This window comes from Microcebus murinus, chromosome 16 (assembly GCF_040939455.1).
Source record: "Microcebus murinus isolate Inina chromosome 16, M.murinus_Inina_mat1.0, whole genome shotgun sequence".
In the NCBI taxonomy this organism is placed as follows: domain Eukaryota; kingdom Metazoa; phylum Chordata; class Mammalia; order Primates; family Cheirogaleidae; genus Microcebus; species Microcebus murinus.
Window position 1 is genome coordinate 3,239,665 of NC_134119.1, and position 18,351 is coordinate 3,258,015.

Sequence of the window (18,351 nt, forward strand, 5' to 3'; positions counted from 1 at the left end):
ATAGTGATTTAAATCAATTTTGCATCAGAGGCTAATGAGAATATTAATTAGTAGGGCTAAAAAAACCTTGATTTTTTTTTTTTGTTTTCAACATATTAAAAATAAATGGTCACTGTAACTAATGACTTAAATTTCTTACCTGAATTGTAATCTAACACCTTGTTGATATAGGTTTGCCACATGTCCTCAACCAAATAGAGCTGTAAGGTAGTGACTGTTCCAGAAGTACATATGGAAAAGAACATGGAAAAGAGAAAATATTTTATAGCATTAGCATAGGTAGAAACCTAATACTAAACTCTACAGTGATCACTACAGTGATCTAAACACCAATCCTGATAATCATGGATGGCCAAAACCAACTTAAAAGGCCAGTATGTCCTTTAAATGGATAGTAGACTAAGGTTTTCTCATATAGCAGTTTAATTCCACATTAAATTTGAAGTCTGCATTGATAAATTCTGCCAACTCTGAGTTCAGTGCCTAGTGTGGAGCTCAGCGGTTGCTAGAGGTAGTTCTTTAGCCATTCTGTCATCATTGATTAACAGTTAACCCAGTCATAGTGTACATATTATACTTATTTCTATTTTTTAACACATCTAATTAAAAGTTGAAGTAAGCATGGAAGGAATCATAAATGCTATGAATAAACAAAGAATTTTGAGCAAAATAATATAGTAAATAGCAAAAACCAAATCTAACTTGGATTGTAAAAATTGGAGCAATTTGGTAGGTGGTTCCCAAGACTATGCTTTGTGTCACACCAGGTGTCACCATTACAACCAAGCAGTAAGCTAGGTGGAAAGCAGGGAATGGCCTGGTGGTGTAGACCTGTATTTTAGGGTACATACCTGAATTGTAATGTATTCAGTATATGTATCTTTGAGAAGGAATAATAAACTGCATTTAGAAGGTAATAGTGCACATACATGTTTGCAACCTTAAATATCAAATTACTGGCATATATACCATATCCAGATTTTACTCTCGTTACTTATTAAGAAAATATAATTTTTAGAATCTCTGCACATCTTTAAGATTTACAATTGATATTAGAGACTTTAAAAGGGTTTTTTTTAATTACACTAAACATAAAACATTGCTTTGTTTTCATAGAGCCATAGAATGGATAACTGGTAGCTTTTGCATTGTTCATTCTAACATTTTTTGTATCAATATGAACTACTGGTATGTTCCTAATATTATAAATAAATTTACAGAGAAGCATATGCAATTTATAGAAATTCACTATTTGAAAACTTTTTTTATATATTCAGTTTGATTTTCACATGTTTAGTTGCTTATGAGTATAATCTGAGATGTTCTCATGTGAAAGCCTGAAAAATGGGTTTCTAGAAAATAGCCAGGTAAATGAATACTGGAAACATGTGAGACTAGTAGTTCTAACAGTACAATTAGGATTTTGTATTGCTGAACCTGAATTTTCTTTTGAAGAACTATAGATATATAGCTAAAAACTTTGACTTTACCTTCAATATATAATAGAATAAATTTGGTCCTGTAATTACCATATATTTCCACAAGGTGGAACTCTCGATGTTAGGTATTTTTTTCCATTTCAGTTGTCTCAAAATTACTTAGGTGACATAATTTCCAAGTTCCATTATATTTTTTAGATACACTTTTTACAAAGTCATATAATGTAGTAGTCCCCCTATTACATTAGCTTAAAGTTTGATTCTAGAAGAGATAATATCCTCTCACAAAATTACCAATGAAGTTTTTAAAAATTTCTTAAACTCCATAAAAATAATTTCATGATTTAAATATTACTTTTTGTAAAAATAGGAGCAAATTATTTGTAAAGTCATTGCATAAAACTTCAATACTAGTGAAGAATTCTCATAATTCATATATTGTTATTGAATAAGGCAGAAAGTTCTAAGTCTTTAAACGTTCCCTTTGTACAACATATGCAAATGTATATTCATATGTATATTACTAGTACCATGTTATGAATTGCTTTGTTACTCCAGCTAACTTGAGATTTGAAATGTGATGTGCACAGAGTAAATACACTTGATTCACAGGTTTTGTTGATCTCTTAACCCTTATAATACCTGATAAGAACATGAAATACAGAAGTACAACTTAGTTTATGATCAATAAAAATACAATGGTAGAAGTTAGATACTATTACCCCAAATTTTGATTTAAATGAAAATGTCTGCTAGTTTTAGGATATCTTCGAACCTTTGAGTCTGAACCAATCTAAACACTCCTTTGGCTATCCTGCACTATACCTTAACTTTAAGTTTTATTATCCATTAGTTATGAGCCTTTACTTGGGCAAAAATTCTAAATATATGTCCCATCTACTGGGTTATCTCTAACCATAGGCTCTGTCTGGTTCTTTTCTAAGTAGTACTAATCTTTGGAGGCCAGGGTGGTTTTTAGAACAGTAGTACATTTTCTCTTTCTTGGTTTCATGGTAAGTATATTTCTGTGTGCAGGAGATTGAAATCTTAGTTTTAAATAAATTGGGCTCCAACAGTATTTTTAATTGAATAAAATATAAAAAGAGGGAGCTGCTAATATGTAGATTAAAACAGAAAAAAGGGTTTTTGGTGATTGGCCACAAACAATGGGTTATGAGTAACATAGATATGTAAAATATACATATATTGTAAATGCTTATAAAATTAACTGACATCTAATTAGAAAGGATTTAGATACCTTATTTCGCAGACAAATTGAGACTCAGAGAAGTCAAGTAATTCTCAGATTATAGAACAAGAGGTAGAGCTGGAATTTTTTACCACAGCGATAATTTCTTATAAAGAAACTATAATTCAACTAATAGTATGGTTGCTATAATGTAGGACTGATCACAAGTCCCTTCAAACAAGTGCTGCTACAAGGGTTAAGCAGTTTCTGTGAGCACCTGAGCCTACAAGCAGTCTTAAAATAGAAGAAAAGGATAGAGTGAAAAGCAATGAGGTAGTGCATGTGTTAAGAAGCCATAGTGGGCCAGGTATGGTGGCTCATACCTGTAATCCTAGTACTTTGGAAGGCCGAAGTGGGAGGATTTCTTGACTCCAGGAGTTTATGACCAGCCCGGGCAACACTGCAAGACCGTGTCTCTACAAAAAATAGAAAAAATGTATCTAGGTGTGGTGGCATGTGCCTGTAGTCCTAGCTACTTGGGAGGCTGAGGCAAGAAGATTGCTTGAGCCCAGGAGCTCGAGGTTAGAGTGAGCTATGATGATGCCACTGTACTCTAGCCTGGGCCACAGAGTGAGACCTTGTCTCAAACAAAAAAATCAGAGTACTCTAATTTGCTCCAGATGCTGCCTGGCAACCATACCAGTAACTAATACTGGATGCCTAGAATGTGTTGAGAGCACTGTGCCAGCACTTCAGCTACTTTATCCCCTTTAAACATTTAACAATGTTACTAGAGATGATCATCCTATGGGAAAAAAATAAAACTTGCTGAATGGGCAGATCTTGGATTTAAGCACAGGCAGGTTCTATGAAGTCCTAAAGTCCTCCTGCAAGCCACTGTACTTCCTGCCTCACCAGTGTACCAAGAGGGAGGGAGGGAAGTTCATCTCCATAAGGACACTTAAAAGCCAAGTAAAAATATTTCTCAGGGGACATATATTGTTTAGCTTCCCCCCCCTTGTGCCAACATTTCTCCTTTATGCTAGGGTAAATTTTCTCTTTATAATCTCTACTTCATCTAAACCTTTGTCTCTTGTATTTTTAATGTTTACACATGTGAACTTAAAAGTACTCTTAAAGAGGACATAATGTTCACTTTGATAGAATTTTTCAGCAAGTTATTGCTTATTTCTAGGTTAAATGCACTATTCAATACTAATAGATACATAAATTTAAATTAACTTGAAAAAGATAATTTGATATTCCAAGGCACAAACCACATATACTAACAGATTTTACCAAAGAAAACACAAAAAGTTGGAATTCTCTTTCATGTGTTTGGAATGTGATGGTTCAAAAGTAAAAGCTCACTTGTTTCACAGATCCCTGTTCCAAGATCTCACTCATCCCAACCCCAAGAAAATGTAAAGCCTGGGTTAATTTCCTGCAATAAGTAATCATTTAATTAAAGAACAAAATTAACAGGAATCAAAATGTTGCATCTGTATTTTTTTGTTAGACATTATATAAAAAAAGAAAAAGTATAATACAGTAAATCATTTTGTATAACATCAACTTAAAGAGATCAGGATAAAAATGTCTTCAACATAATACTGAATGACACTGTGTCACATGTCCCTCATGTCAGGGGAGGCCTGGGAGTGGTGAGCCTGCACATGCATGGCGCCCATCCTCCATTACACTGCAGAACTGTAAAACGAGGTTGAAAGGCAAACGACAGTTTTCTTCTGGTAGAGTTACTTTGGGTCTTAACTGACCCCAACATTTCACACTCCTCAGACAACAAAGAAGGAAGTGTGTCCTCTGGTTCCTCCTCTTGCAGGTAAGTGCGGCCAGGATTGCACCTGCGTGTGTGACCCTGCTCTTCTCACAAACACAGCAGGTAGTCTTGAGCTGAACTTCAGGAAAGTTCCCTGATGAATGTTCAGTGTTGGTATCAAAAATTAAACACAAATTCTTCTCAGAAGAAAATCTCTATGGCCTGTGGAATCTAGAGATTATAAAACAAAGAATTTAAGGTTATACATTTCTAACAGTCAGAATTGCCAAAAACCTTCCACAAATCAATTTGCTGCTATGAAAAGCTTCTCAGAAGGCCAATATGTAAAACATGAGGCTGGAGCTGCTCTGGTTAAAAGAATATAAAGTCTCAGGGGGCTCCCAACTTCAGGTCCCTCTTGTTGTCCAGAATATATGGTGAATTCTTAGGACTACCTAGGACTTTGAAAGCTGCCAGTTAAACCCTCAAGTACACAGAAAGGTCAGGGCTTTGCTCAATCAGTAGAAATAATGAATTAATAAATTATTGAAAATTAGAGTTATGAGGGTTTTTTATAGAGTTAGTAATGTGTTCGTAGTAATATTAAATACACTCAAGAAAATCTTATATAACTAAAAATATTGTTCTGGCTTTTAAATTGATATGAAGTGCTAAAATATGATGTAAATATTTTATCATTTTCTTATGTTCAAGTATTGGGCTCATTCTTTAAAATTTTGTCATCTAAGAAAGCTATCAAGAACTTCTGAGAGAAAATAAACATCTTTGGTAAACATTTTTAATAACATATAATAGGGAAATGTATTGAGATTACCATACATAGAATATGTAATTATATCCTATTTAAAACACAATGAACACTAAAAATGATTGTGTATGTTTTATTAGAGATACTTCCTAAACATTCATTAAGACCCATTCAAAATAAATTTTAAAAAATGATCTATTTCTGCCCAAAATTATGTTAGTCATGGGAAGAAACATTTAAAAGTTTGAAAATTATTTGCATAATTTTCTCCTGTCCTTCCACCCTCGCCTTCCTCCTCAATATATTTACGCTGAAACCACTGGATAAGATGGAATTCCACTGTCCTCTGTTCCATAGCGACACTGAGCTCACAGAGCAAATGTTTTAAATAATAAGTGCAGTGGCCACTTTGTGACAAACAGAAAAGGAGAGGAATCCATTATGTAACTACGTGGAGGATTTCCCTTCGCTCTGTACTGGGGCTTCAGCATCTTCAGATAAGAGGACAGAGGACAAAGCAACAGCTGCAACTGAAGTCTGGTTGCACCATGGTCATCTCCTTTAGATTAAAGGTGTGTAAGAACATCACATAATTACTACTGGTCATGGGGTGAAAAAGAAGGAAATAAAGAATATACTGCTCACTAAGTAAAGAGAAGTAAATCTTTTTCCCGACTTTCTCATCACCAAGAGGCCCAGAGTCATCCCTTGTATAGTCTGGATTATGGAAGGATCAGGCGATATATTCACAATGGACTAGAAGCTCCATGCAGAGGAACGTCCTTTACCGTATGAGCAGTTGCATTTTCAGCACCTAGAGTGGTGCCTGGCAAGTAGTAAGTAGTCAAATATTTGCTGAGGAAACATGTTCTTTCGGCTTTGGGGAAACATTGGCTTGTGCTAAAGATGTGAATAATAATTTTAAAAGTATATGGGAAGGTGGAGACTAATTTCATAGCATCTAAATATAAATAAATAGACAAATTCTATACATTGGAGGAATTCTGAATATTAGAGGGAAATTAAATATATATGAAAGTTACTCTCAGTGCTTTGAGATTTTCTTAAATATACATTAACTACTTAAATAAACCAATGAGCTGTGTAATACTGTTCTCCCACATATCGTCTTTCACCAAGCCCTGTAAGAAACCATGGGAGTGGACAGCATATTTAATTGAGGTACATTCTATTCAATAGTTTTCTGCAGAAATGCTGAATTTTTTTTAGCTTGATATATAATTCTTTGTGGCTTTTGTATGTATTTTAAAACATACGTTATGAAAAGTATCATGAAATTCATATAAACAGAAATCTGACCTTGTCAAATGCTTGCTTGATGCATGTACCTCCATTTCATTACTTTTGTATTCATTTAATTCTTTACGAATTGCTGCCTGAAATTTAAAAATAGGACATTGCTTTTCAGGACATCAAAAAGTAAACAGAGGAAATTAGTATCATGTTCATGTTCCTAATACTTGCTGACTCTATTATTTTGTAATACATAGCAAAGAAAAGAAACAATATTTTGTTCAGCATTTAGACTATCTTACTCATTTTTAAAAAATTTTTGAATATTACTGGGGAACATTTTGTTTACATATAATGCTTTAGCCTCACCCAAGCCAGGGCTACAAGCATGTCCTTCCCCATACAGTGTGCTCTGCATCCATTAGCTGTGAGTTTACCCACACCCACCATCCCCTCCCACTTAACTGGCACCCAGTAAGTATTACTACCATGTGAGCACCTTAGTGTTCAGTTAGTACCAATTTGATGGCAAGTACGTGTGGCGCTTGCTTTTCCATTCTTGTGATACCTCACTTTGAAGGATGAGCTCCAGCTCTATCCAGGATAGAAGAGGTATTAGTTCACCATTGTTTTTATGGTTGAAGAGTATTCCATGGTACACATATACCATACTGTATTTTTTTTTTTTTTTTTTGAGACAGAGTCTTGCTTTGTTGCCCAAACTAGAGTGAGTGCTGTGGCATCAGCCCAGCTCACAGCAACCTCCAACTCCTGGGCTCAAGCGATCCTCCTGCCTCAGCCTCCCGAGTAGCTGGGACTACAGGCATGCGCCACCATGCCTGGCTAATTTTTTCCATATATATTAGTTGGCCCATTAATTTCTTTCTATTTATAGTAGAGATAGGATCTCCCTCTTGCTCAGGCTGGTTTCAAACTCCTGACCTCGAGCAATCTGCCCACCTCCGCCTCCCAGAGTGCTAGGATTATAGGCATGAGCCACCGCACCCAGCCTACCATATTGTATTATCCACTCATGTATTGATGGGCACTTCGGTTGTTTCCACATCTTTGTAATTGTATATTGTGCTGCCATAAACATTTGAGTACAGATGTCTTTTTTTCTTTGGACAGATGCCTAGTGGATTACTGGATCAAATGGCATTTCTATTTTTAGATCTTTGAGATATCTCCAAATTACTTTCCATGGGGGTTGTACTAATCTGCAGTCCCACCAGCAGTGTAAGAATGTTCTAATCTCTCCACATCTACGCCAGCATTTGTTGTTTTGGGACTTTTTGATAGAGGCCATTCTCACTGGAGTTAGGTGATATCTCATGGGTTTTGATTTGCATTTCCCTGATGATTAGAGATGTTGAGCACTTTTTTATGTTTGTTGGCCATTATTCTGTGTTTTGAAAAGTTTCTGTTCATGTCCTTTGGCCATTTGTTTATGGGATTGTTTGATTTTTGTTAATATCTTACTCATTTCATCATCCTACCAAGCTAGCTTATGACCAGTATCCTGGAAATCTTTTTTAAAAAATTATTTTTATATATAATATTTGTACCTATTTATGTGGTACATGCGATATTTTGCTACATGCATAGACTCTATGATTAAGGAAGGGTATTTAGGGTGTCCATTACTGTAAGTATTTATCATTTCTATTTGTTAGGAACAATTTAAGCCTTCTCTTCTAGCTATTTTGAAATATACCATACATTGTTACCTATAGTCACCCTAATCTGTTATCCAACATTAGAACTTATTCTAACTGTATGTTTATGCCCATTATCCAACTTCTAGTTCCCCCCAGGCCCTTCCCAGTCTCTGATGTCTGTCATTCTACTGTCTTCTTCTATAAGATCAACTTCTTTAGCTCCCACGAGTGAGAACATGCAGAATTTGACTTTGTGTGCCTGGCTTATTTCACTTAACGTACTGACCTCTAGTTCAATCCATGTTGCTACAAATGACATGACATCATTTTTTTATACGGTCAAATAGTATTCCATTGTGTAGATTTTCTTTATTCATTTGTACACTGATGGACACTTAGGTTGTCCCTATCTTTGCTATTGTGAATAGTGCTGCAGTTAACATGAGAGGGCAAGTGTCCTTTGATACATCAGCTACTTTTCCTTTGTATAAATATCTACTGTTGGGTTGCATGGAAGGTCTACTTTTATTAAGTTTTTTGAGAAATCTCCATGCTGTTTTCCACAGCAGTTATATTACACTAATTTACATTCTCACCAACATTGTTTCGGAGTTTCCTTCTCTATCCTTGCCAACATGTTTTTTATCATTTTAATAATGACCATTCTAACTGGAGTAAGACATCTCATTGTGGTTTTGATTTGCATTTCCCTGATTAGTGATGTTGAGCATTTTTTCATATACCTGTTAGCCATTTGTATGTTGTCTTTTCAGAAATGTCTATCCATGTCCTTTGCCCACTTTTTAATAGGATTGTGTATGTTTTTTTTTAAAACTGCTGTTTGAGTTCCTTGTCAGATGAATAGTTCAAAAATTATTTTCTCCCATTCAAGAGATTGTCTTTCACTCTGTTGTTTCCTTTGTTGTACAGAAACTTTTTAGTTTAATATAGTCCCATTTATCTATTTTGGGGTTTTTTTGCCTGTGCTTTTGAGATCTTAGCCATAAAATCTTTGCCTACCTAGATCAATGTCCTACAGTGTTTGCCATGTGTTTTCTTCTACTATTTTTATAGTTTTTGGTATTCTAATTAAGTCTTTAATCCATCGAGAATTGATTCTTGCATATGGCGAGTGACAGCGGTCCAGTTTCATTCTGTTGCATGTGGACATCCATGCTATTTTGATTGCTATAGTCTTGTGATGTATTTTGAAGTCTGGTAACTTGATGTGTCCAACTTTGTTCTTTTTGCTCAGGTTTGCTTTGGCTATTTGGGCTGCTCTTCGATTTCATATAAAATTTAGGAATTCTTTTCCATTTCTGTGCAAAATGACATTGGTATTTTGATAGGGATTGTGTTGAATCTATAGATTGTTTTGGGCAGTATGGTCATCTTAATGATATTAATTCTTCTGATCCATGAGCATGGATGTCTTTCATTTTTGTTTGTTGTCCTCTTTAATTTCCTTCATCAGTGTTTTGTAGTATCCCTTATAGAGCTCTTTCACCTCTCCTTGGTTAAATTTATTCCTAGGTGTTTTATTGTGATTGGTGTGTAGGTTAATTATTTTTCATGTTGCAACTTTACTGAATTTATTAGATCTAAAAGTGTTTTGGTGGAGCCTTTAGGTTTTTCTAGGTATAAGATCATGTTATCTGTAAAGAGGGACAAGTTTTCTTCTTTTTCCTTTCCAATTTGAATGCCTTTTATTTCTTTTTCTTGCCTGATTGCTCTGGCCAGGACTAGCATTCAGGAAGTCATTAGTAAATTAATTTGCTGTGCTGCAGTAGGAAGACAGCTCCTCCTTACCCACGTGCCTACCTAATAGAAGGACCAAGAGCATGCGTAGGACACTAATGAAGTAGAGAAACCAAAATAATGTGTAAAGGTCAGCTTTTGGTAAACTTGGGTTTTTGCAGTCAGATAGTGTAGAAAGAAGTCATTCTAACTTCAGCATACATTTATGCTTTCTGCCATTTGAAAAACAACATTCTAATTGTCATGACATAGAGGTGGGCTGTGCAGCAGTCTTTTCAGTGCTTTTCCGGGCCTCTCATCTGGCCACCTTCATCTTCTCAAGGCCACTTTCATCATGTACTTCTCTCTCAGATAAAGCCTTTTTATGTTTGATGTTCTTGTCTCATTTGGCCCCTGGAAGGTTTAAGACATTCAAGGGTATATTATTCCCATACTCAAACACATCTGCAGACTGGCCAAGATGCTTCTCCCCTTATCACTGTGGTCCTCTGAGCACATCAATCATGCATAACCAAGAGCGGCCAATTCCAACATGTCATTCCTCCGAGTTGACGCAATAGCTATGTCCATTTGTAAGCTCACATATTCATACTCAGCACATAAAGATGAAGAACAATTAGCAAACTCTTTGGTTGAATGTATGATGTTTCTCTTTCTAATGGCTTTAAGTATTCTGAAAATCACTAAAGGCAAGATAGCATGAAAGCAAGACTAAAGACACTCCAGCCTTAAATCCTGCCAGTCAGTAGCATTTGATCACAGATAAGAACTTGCCTTCTCTGTGCTCCATAAAGGTCCATTCGCTCTGCTTCACCCCAGAGCCTCTGTGCCCCACTGTACCTGTGCTTTCTTCCTGCCAAACTGTTCAGACACCTCAGACTGGACAAGTTCAGGATGGAATCCAGAACCTTCTCTATATTTGCCGTAGAGGCTCTCCTGAATGCCTCTTGAATAGATTCCATTCCTCTTCATTCCCACCGTAGCTCTTTTTGTTTAAATTCATCAGCTGATCTCTTTCACACCAGCCTTGCCAACTTTTAATTCATCCCATAGATAATCGTTTCTGAATTTCCACAATCTTGACATTTGGGACTGGATAGTGCTCTGTCGTATGGGCTTTTCTGTGTCTTGTGAGATGTTTAGTAGCATCCCTGGCCTCTACCCACTAGATACTAGCACCCCAGTAGGGACAACCAAGAATGTTTCCAGATATTGCTAAGTGTCCTCAGGGGCACAACTGTCCCCTCGTTGAGAACCACTGCTCAACTCTGACCCTGAATTATCTTTGTGAAACCAGTATCTAGTGAAGACATAGTCTTCATTTAAATAGCTGATGGCTCCCACTGTCTAAGAATAAGCTCCCCAGCATGACATGTTTTACCCTTCTTGCAAGATACAATACCCCCAACCAGTGCAGACAGTTCTGTACCTTATCTGCTGCTGACAGTCTTGTCCAGGGTTTGTCTGCCCTCCTGTCATAGTCCTGCGCTTTTGCTACTTCCACATAATCACTGAATCGTATCAGAATTTTTCTGTCTCTTAATTCATCAACGGTGGGTCTCTGATTTAGCTGAAATAAAAGATCATCATGGTTAGGTATCACATGCCAAACTAGCTTTCTTGAAGTACTCTGAAACTGTGAAATATAACCTGAATACAAACAATCTCTAATGTGAAGGGCTTAAATTACATATTGTACTCTGAAGTCACAATCCCCCTTCCTCTTTTTTTTGAGACAGAGTCTCACTCTGTTGCCCATGCTAGAGTGCCATAGTGTCAGCTAGCTCACAGCAACCTCAAACTCCTGGGCTTAAGCGATCCTCCTGCCTCAGCCTCCCAAGTAGCTGGGACTACAGACATGCGCCACCATGCCCAGCTAATTTTTTCTATATATTTTTAGTTGTCTAGCTAATTTCTTTCTATTTTTAGTAGAGATGGGGTCTCACTCTTGATCAGGCTGGTCTTCAGAGCTCAAAAGATCCACCTGCCTCGGCCCCCCAGAGTGCTAGGATTATAGGTGTGAGCCACCGTGCCCAGCCTCTCTAACATGTTTTAGCAGAAGGATTCATACTCCCAATACTACATAGCACAGACTCAAGGAATGGTTGATGAATTAACTTAGAATAAATTTTATGGCATCAGTAGCTTCTTTTTAAGTATGATTAGATAAGCTTTTTTTTTTTTTAAAGTGCTAATAAAGTTATAATGCTAACTACTACTACCCACATATCAAGCTCAGGAAGGATATTCTGTTAACTTCAAGTAGAACAGTTTCCTTATTATGGAGCACAGTGGAGAGGAGGAAACAGAAGAACACTTGAATTTAGAAATGGACACGGTTTTAAAAGTAGATTAAAGTTTACAGAGTTGCTACCTGTATTGGCACCACGGTAGAATGTAACAATTTGAGTCATAGATACAAACCTTTGATACTAATAAAGTTTTCTACAGTTAAGGAGCTTCTAGACTTACTGAAGGTGGCCAAAAGTGATGAGCCTAAAAAGTAACTAAAACACTATATCCAGGTATGCTTTTCTTAGATACTGTGCAAAGTAAGAAAATGCCCAGCTTCTGGCTTCCACCTGGAAATAAGTAGCAATGTCACTTAGAGTGTACTGGCCCTACAAACCCTGCTCTGGACGGATCTAATTCCTAGGGAATGACAGAGTCACACATTGGGATGTAGCAACAGACACTGCATTTTCAGTCAATTCATTGTCACTGCATATTCTGATTTAACTGAAGCCATATTGTCCAGGAAAACATCATTCACGACCACAGAGTGGAGTCCTGCATGGCCCACCCCAACAGCAGCTTCCCTTAGGGCCACTGTCCGGAAGTAACATGCGCATAGTACCTTTCTCGTCAATCTCTGCTTGATTTCTCTTCTTTCTTCCTGCTCCGTCTGATCATTCCTTTCTGTGAAAGATTAAAATAGGAAAAAGAAAAAAAACAGATTGAGACCTCTCTTTAGCAGGGAAGTATATGCAAGATCTCCATGTTTCTGGCAGCTGAAAGTGGAATATTAAAGACATTTTTCTCCAATCACCGTTTCTGTGGGTTTTTTGCCCCCACTTTGCCAATTGTGCTCAGGAGATCATGGTTTCACTGTTCCGGAGAAGCACTTGTGCTAGGTGAATCTTGGCCATCATCTCAGCCTGGTCTCCTGGGCCCTTCTCTACATCAGAGACAACCGCAGATATCGCTGCCATTGATTTCCAGGAACTAGATATTTCTGTGTGTCTGTCTGCCTCTCTCACCGATTCTCTCTCTCTGCACTGCCCAGATATCTTTACCTGTAGTACATAGATGGCACATAAAAATAGCTGTAACAAAGTAAATAAATGTACATATACATCTGAATATGTTTTGTTTTTTGCATGTAATAGGTGTGCATACCTTTTAGCCAACCAACATAAGAAATGGAAAACCTTTTTCAGATTCTGGGCAACATATACTTGCCCAGGATTTATATTTTCAGGGTATACTTCAAATCTGAACATATCTATGAACCCAGCCGATTCTCCACTGCTGAAGTGTGAACGCTTTCATGTGACAGTGCCTTTAAGGGAGCCCAAGTCTCTCACTGAAACTGGCTTTGCTTAGCAAGTTGTGACTATTAACATTCAAGCTGTGCTCACACCTACACTTTGAAGCTAAAAATAGAACAGAGTGCTGAGATGTAGTAAAAATGTAAGCCTTGCCCTGGGATACAAGATAACGGCTGTCCTATTTCTGGTGCTCTCTGTTGCTAAATAAAGCCTCAGGTCCCCAACCTGAACAGAGCTCCACTGCTAGGAAAGAGATCTTAACAATCAGCACTCCTAGAAACACGGCCAGGTTTTGGAACGGAAACCCCACTACTTGCAGTTAAAGGCAGACAATGTGAAATTCTGTTATTTAAAAGATGCATTTCCAACATTTGTGCATTTGAAGGAGTGCATAGATCGGTGTTTAACAGCCACTGCACTTTTCAGTAGTTTTTTTAAAAGGAGTCACCTTGGATTAGGGTGTTGCAGAAAAGGAAATGAAACCCTGTTATGTGCTTCATTCTCTATCCAAGTGATAAATCAGAAGAAATCATACTTTTAAGCTATAATCAGAAAGTTGATGATACAATTAGAAAAAAAAATTGTGAAAGTATCACATATAAGGCCAGCTATGAGGAATTTAAGTGATAAAATTCCTCAGATTTCTTAAAATAGGCCAGGAACAAATCCCAGCTGTAGCCTCCATGTGAAAAGACTGAAGCAAAATCAGATCTTTGCTTTTTAATTGTGAAAAGCAGCATCATTACTACCAAGGTCACGGAAGCACAGCAGGGTCTTTGGAAAGAGGATCTTTGAAAGTGCCTGTCAGAGTGGTTCTCTGAGCCAGGCGCCCTACAGGACACCACCTCTAAGAAGTCCATCTTGACAGCCTAAGCCTGTAAGCCTCAGTCCTCTGAGACTCACCTAGTGATGCATTTATGGATCTCTCATTTCCAGACCCAGAAAACTCTGTGCCTTACACAAAACAAGGGATCCATAATCAGGACCTCCATACCCATATTTTCTAGAAACAGCTCCAGCAGCTTAGAGAGTCACACACGAGTCTTCCATGAATATTTAGAAACGTATTATCGCTTTTAATGCAATGGCCGAACATGGGCACTGGAGTTAGGCAAACCTGGGATTGAACTCTAGCTCTATCTTGCCAGTGTTCATTTGTTAAAATGTCATACTACATTTCTGAGGCTTAGCTGCTTCACTAGTGAAATGGGGACAGCAGCAAAAACCTCACACGTCTATTACAATAATGAAATGAATGAATATAAACCAGACACTGATTGTAATGCATGGCACAGATTTGGCCAAATATTCATCATCATCATCATCATATATAAAGGGGCTACCCTGTCTTTTGCTCTGATATTCATGTATGCTCAGGCAGAGTTCTGAGTGCTCCTCAGATATTCCTGCAATTGGTCAAGAGTTCCCCACTTGAAGGGAAGCAAATACTAAGTGACAACATCCTAAGGACTGATCACAAGCAGAGAATGCAATATAGTAAGGGTGAAATCCTGCATGTCAAGGGCCTATGAGTATGACGCTCTGTCCTGAGCTATAGTCACCCTACCGTCATCCCCACAGAACAAAAGAAAACATACCAAACACCCACCCCACAAACTTAGCAGAGACATTCTCAGGTCCTCCCACTCCAGACACCGTAAAAGGCGTCAAAGCTAAGGACAAGCCTGTGCACAGTTCGCTGGTGACGGCAGTGTTTATGGCGGGATTGCCATGGCCACCACCGACGAAACCCACTTTCCCTTTTGTGCACCGAAGGTAAGCGCAACAAGTTCCTGTTATCCACTCACTAGCTCTCTGGCCACCAAAGACAGGTCTATTTTTAAGACTTTTACATTTATTTGCAAAGAAAACACAATTAGAAGTGCTTGCTGGCTGCCAGGACAGGAGGGCAGAGGCTCCTACTGCGAGCAGAGCAGCTCCTGTCCCTGTCCCTGCAGTCCCTGTCCCTGCCGTGGACGGCACGCTCCGCCGCGGCACTTCCCGAGGCTTGCACTTTCCTGGCTCTCGTCTGGACAGCTACTTTTAGTGGCATCTATGACTTACAAGCTTTATAGAAGACTTAATTTTTAAAAATTCAAGTATTTTGTTACTGAAACAGCTTGGCTTTTCTGACTGCCTACTTCATTAAGCATGTTATCGATGAAAAGCTTGTCTTTAATCCTCCTTTATGTTAACATGATCTACTTATAACACAATATAGACTAGTAGTCACCGTGCTTTAAGTTGAAAAAGTTAAATGAAGAATTCTTTATCTAAGGGTTAAATATCTTCAGCAATCTATAAAGGAGGGGATTGTTTTAGGCAGCTAATGAAGGCACAGAGGCAAAGGGGAGAGAGAGGAATCAGTCGGGACCCAGGACCCTGACCCCCCACCTGGGCCTCCGTGGGGCCCAGGACCCCGCAGGGGCTCCGTGGGCTGCTTCCTGACTCAGTGCTGCTCTGACGCAGCAAACAGGTGTTCACAGGTAAACCAAACTCAAAGAATGTCTACAGTGTTCATCACATAAAGAGAGGGGGGGAAAAGAGCATACTTTAAAATCCAGACCTTTAGAAGACAGTTTAGGTAAAAAAAAATTTTTTTAACTAAAACTGACAAAGAACTGAGAAACACTTTCGAAGTGACTTCAGTGAAATGGAACACTGTTCTCTATGCCATAGAAACTACTCACGAACTCCGGTGCACAGCACATGCTACAACCATACAGCCAACTGGGGGACTCACGGGGGTGCCAGGCCCAGAGGGACAGCAGGTCCCGGAATCTCAAAGTTCTGAGCCACAGTCACGTTCCCTGCAGCTTCCCTATTACTTTGAGCCGACTGCTTCACCCCTCCTAAGTGTACAAAACTGCCAGCAAAATCTGCTTAAAACCCAGCATGCAAAATGGGCAATGATCCACTTCCCTTAGATCTACAGGACTCACTAAACGACCTGATGATAGGAGCATCTTTATGCTAGGGGGAGAGCTTTTTCTTTATTTTGAATTTTAAAGAGACGTATGCACTTTCCCTTTAGGGGCTTGCTTTCAGACTTCCTCAGCTGCTCAGATGCAAGGGGAGCAGGGAACACTCAGTCCACAGGCGGGCTGGGTCATAAGAACTCAGACCCGTGCAACAGCCTCAGCACACGTGCGGGGAAACCCCTCGAGGAATCACCAGCTACTTACGTTTCAAGATATTCCTTCTCTCCAGCTCCTCCACAGCCGGTCGTTGGCTCAGCCGTCTGCGGAAAAACACCAGAATTACATTTTGCACCATGGTGGCTGCCTGCACGTTCCACCCGGGGATGGCACGGGTGAGAGGTGGCTGGCACACTCCCCGAAAATCGCCTCCCAAAAGGCGGGAGGAGAGAGAGTGAACCTCTGCTGGCTGCCTCTTGCCGGCGTGATCAGACGCCCAGGTGGGCGTGAACGCTGCCCTGTCACAGAGCTAGCGCCAGGGTAGTCCTTGCTCCAGTTCCACACGTGCAAGTCTTCATCCTCCTGACCCGTCGCCCACACCTTGCCTGGTCTGGGCTGTGCACCCGGCCGCCTGTTTAAGCAGCACAGAGGTCCATGCGGGAAATTCCTTTTCCTGGCCGGCGGCGTGGGGAGAGGCACAGTGCCTGGCTTCAGGCTTTTGGTCCCGGAGATGCGGGGAGAGCCATGCCTCCCGGCGCTGCCTGTCGTGGCCTCCCAGGAGACCCCAGCCCTGCAGCGCGAGCTCTGGGTCAGCCTCTGCCTGCTGAGCGATCTCAGCCCAGCCCGCTCAGAGGAGGCGTGTCTAAGACGCGGGTCTGGGAGCCTCCCGCCTCCCGCTCCAGCTTGCTCTGCTCTCGCTCTGAATCAGAAGGGAATCTCCTCCCGCCACCCACGCACGACCCCGCCCGCCGCCGGCCCAGGCCCCGTGCGCGATGCGAAGACAGCTTATTATTTCTTTTTCAAATCGTCTCTCATTGAGGGAGTTGGAGGACACAGCCAGAAGATAAAAACAAAAAATGAAACCAGCACCACCGAAAACCATAAAAGCCTTGTCAGGAGAGGGAGGCATAATTAGCCAAAATGAAGGCCAAGCTCCAATTACTTTTGTAACTAAAATAATGCTGTCCCTGGGTCGGAGCCAGAAACCGTCCCACTTCCGGATTCTGTAGCCACCACGGGGCATTCACACAGGGCCCGGGGTTTGGACGCCCAGAGTTCGGGGCGAAACACTCTGCCCCGGCGAGGGTGTTGCCTGCGGAAGTGCTTGTCTCCCGTTTAGGATCCCTGTCCCAGCACAAAGCCCAGGACGGCCCCTGCTTGGCTCTCCTCCTCCTCCTCACCCGACACGGCAGCCGGCTGGCTCCCAGGGCTGTGTCCTCTGGCACCGCGGGTGGGCGGTCCCTTCCACCTCTTGTCTCCAAGTCTGGGGAGATTCGACCCTGCCCCCTGACAGCGCCTGGCTGGAATCCAGGGGTGGTGTCCCCTCCAGTCTGCCTAAGCCAGCGTGCAAAGCCTAGCTCACTCAACGTTGGCCCCGCAGCCTGGTCAGAACACGCCAACTGCCACTTGTCCCATCACTCGGTAAGTGACCATGGGACATTTGCTATGCGCCAGGCACCGCCCCGAGTGCCCGGGACACGGTGCTGAACAAGGTAGGCCCTTCCCTGCCCTGGGGAAGCTCACGGTCTAGAGGGAAGGGCAGACACGCAAACAAGACCGTTTCAGAGAGTGGCCAATGCCTTGGAGGAAATGACACCAGGGATGAGATGGCCGGGCAGGGACAGTCACACTCCGAACCTGGGGCAGAGGCGCTCCGCTGAGACCTGAATGGAGAAAGGGAGCCTGCCGGGGGAAGAGCACGCCTCTCTAGACACGGTTTCTCATAACCGCTCGTGCACTGGGCTTGAAGCTGGAGGGAGGGGTAACCAAGGAAGGCGTCATGGAAGAGGAACTTCGACGGAGCTCTCCAGAA

At 40.5% G+C, this 18,351-nt stretch overlaps 1 protein-coding gene across 3 annotated transcripts in view; it reads right to left on the bottom strand.

Annotated features, from left to right (window-relative positions):
* Nucleotides 1–4,064: 4,064 nt before the first annotated feature.
* The window catches only part of PHACTR3 (phosphatase and actin regulator 3), a 221,756-nt gene continuing 207,469 nt past the window's right edge, over nucleotides 4,065–18,351 (bottom strand). For all 3 annotated transcript variants that reach the window (XM_076010834.1, XM_076010833.1, XM_076010835.1), the window contains exons 9-13: nucleotides 16,587–16,642; nucleotides 12,708–12,769; nucleotides 11,280–11,420; nucleotides 6,498–6,574; nucleotides 4,065–4,639 (exon numbers count right to left, since the gene is read on the bottom strand). In XM_076010834.1, coding sequence (XP_075866949.1) covers nucleotides 4,624–4,639; nucleotides 6,498–6,574; nucleotides 11,280–11,420; nucleotides 12,708–12,769; nucleotides 16,587–16,642 — 352 coding nt within the window. In that variant the 3' untranslated portion in view covers nucleotides 4,065–4,623. The remainder of the gene's footprint in view (nucleotides 4,640–6,497; nucleotides 6,575–11,279; nucleotides 11,421–12,707; nucleotides 12,770–16,586; nucleotides 16,643–18,351) is intronic.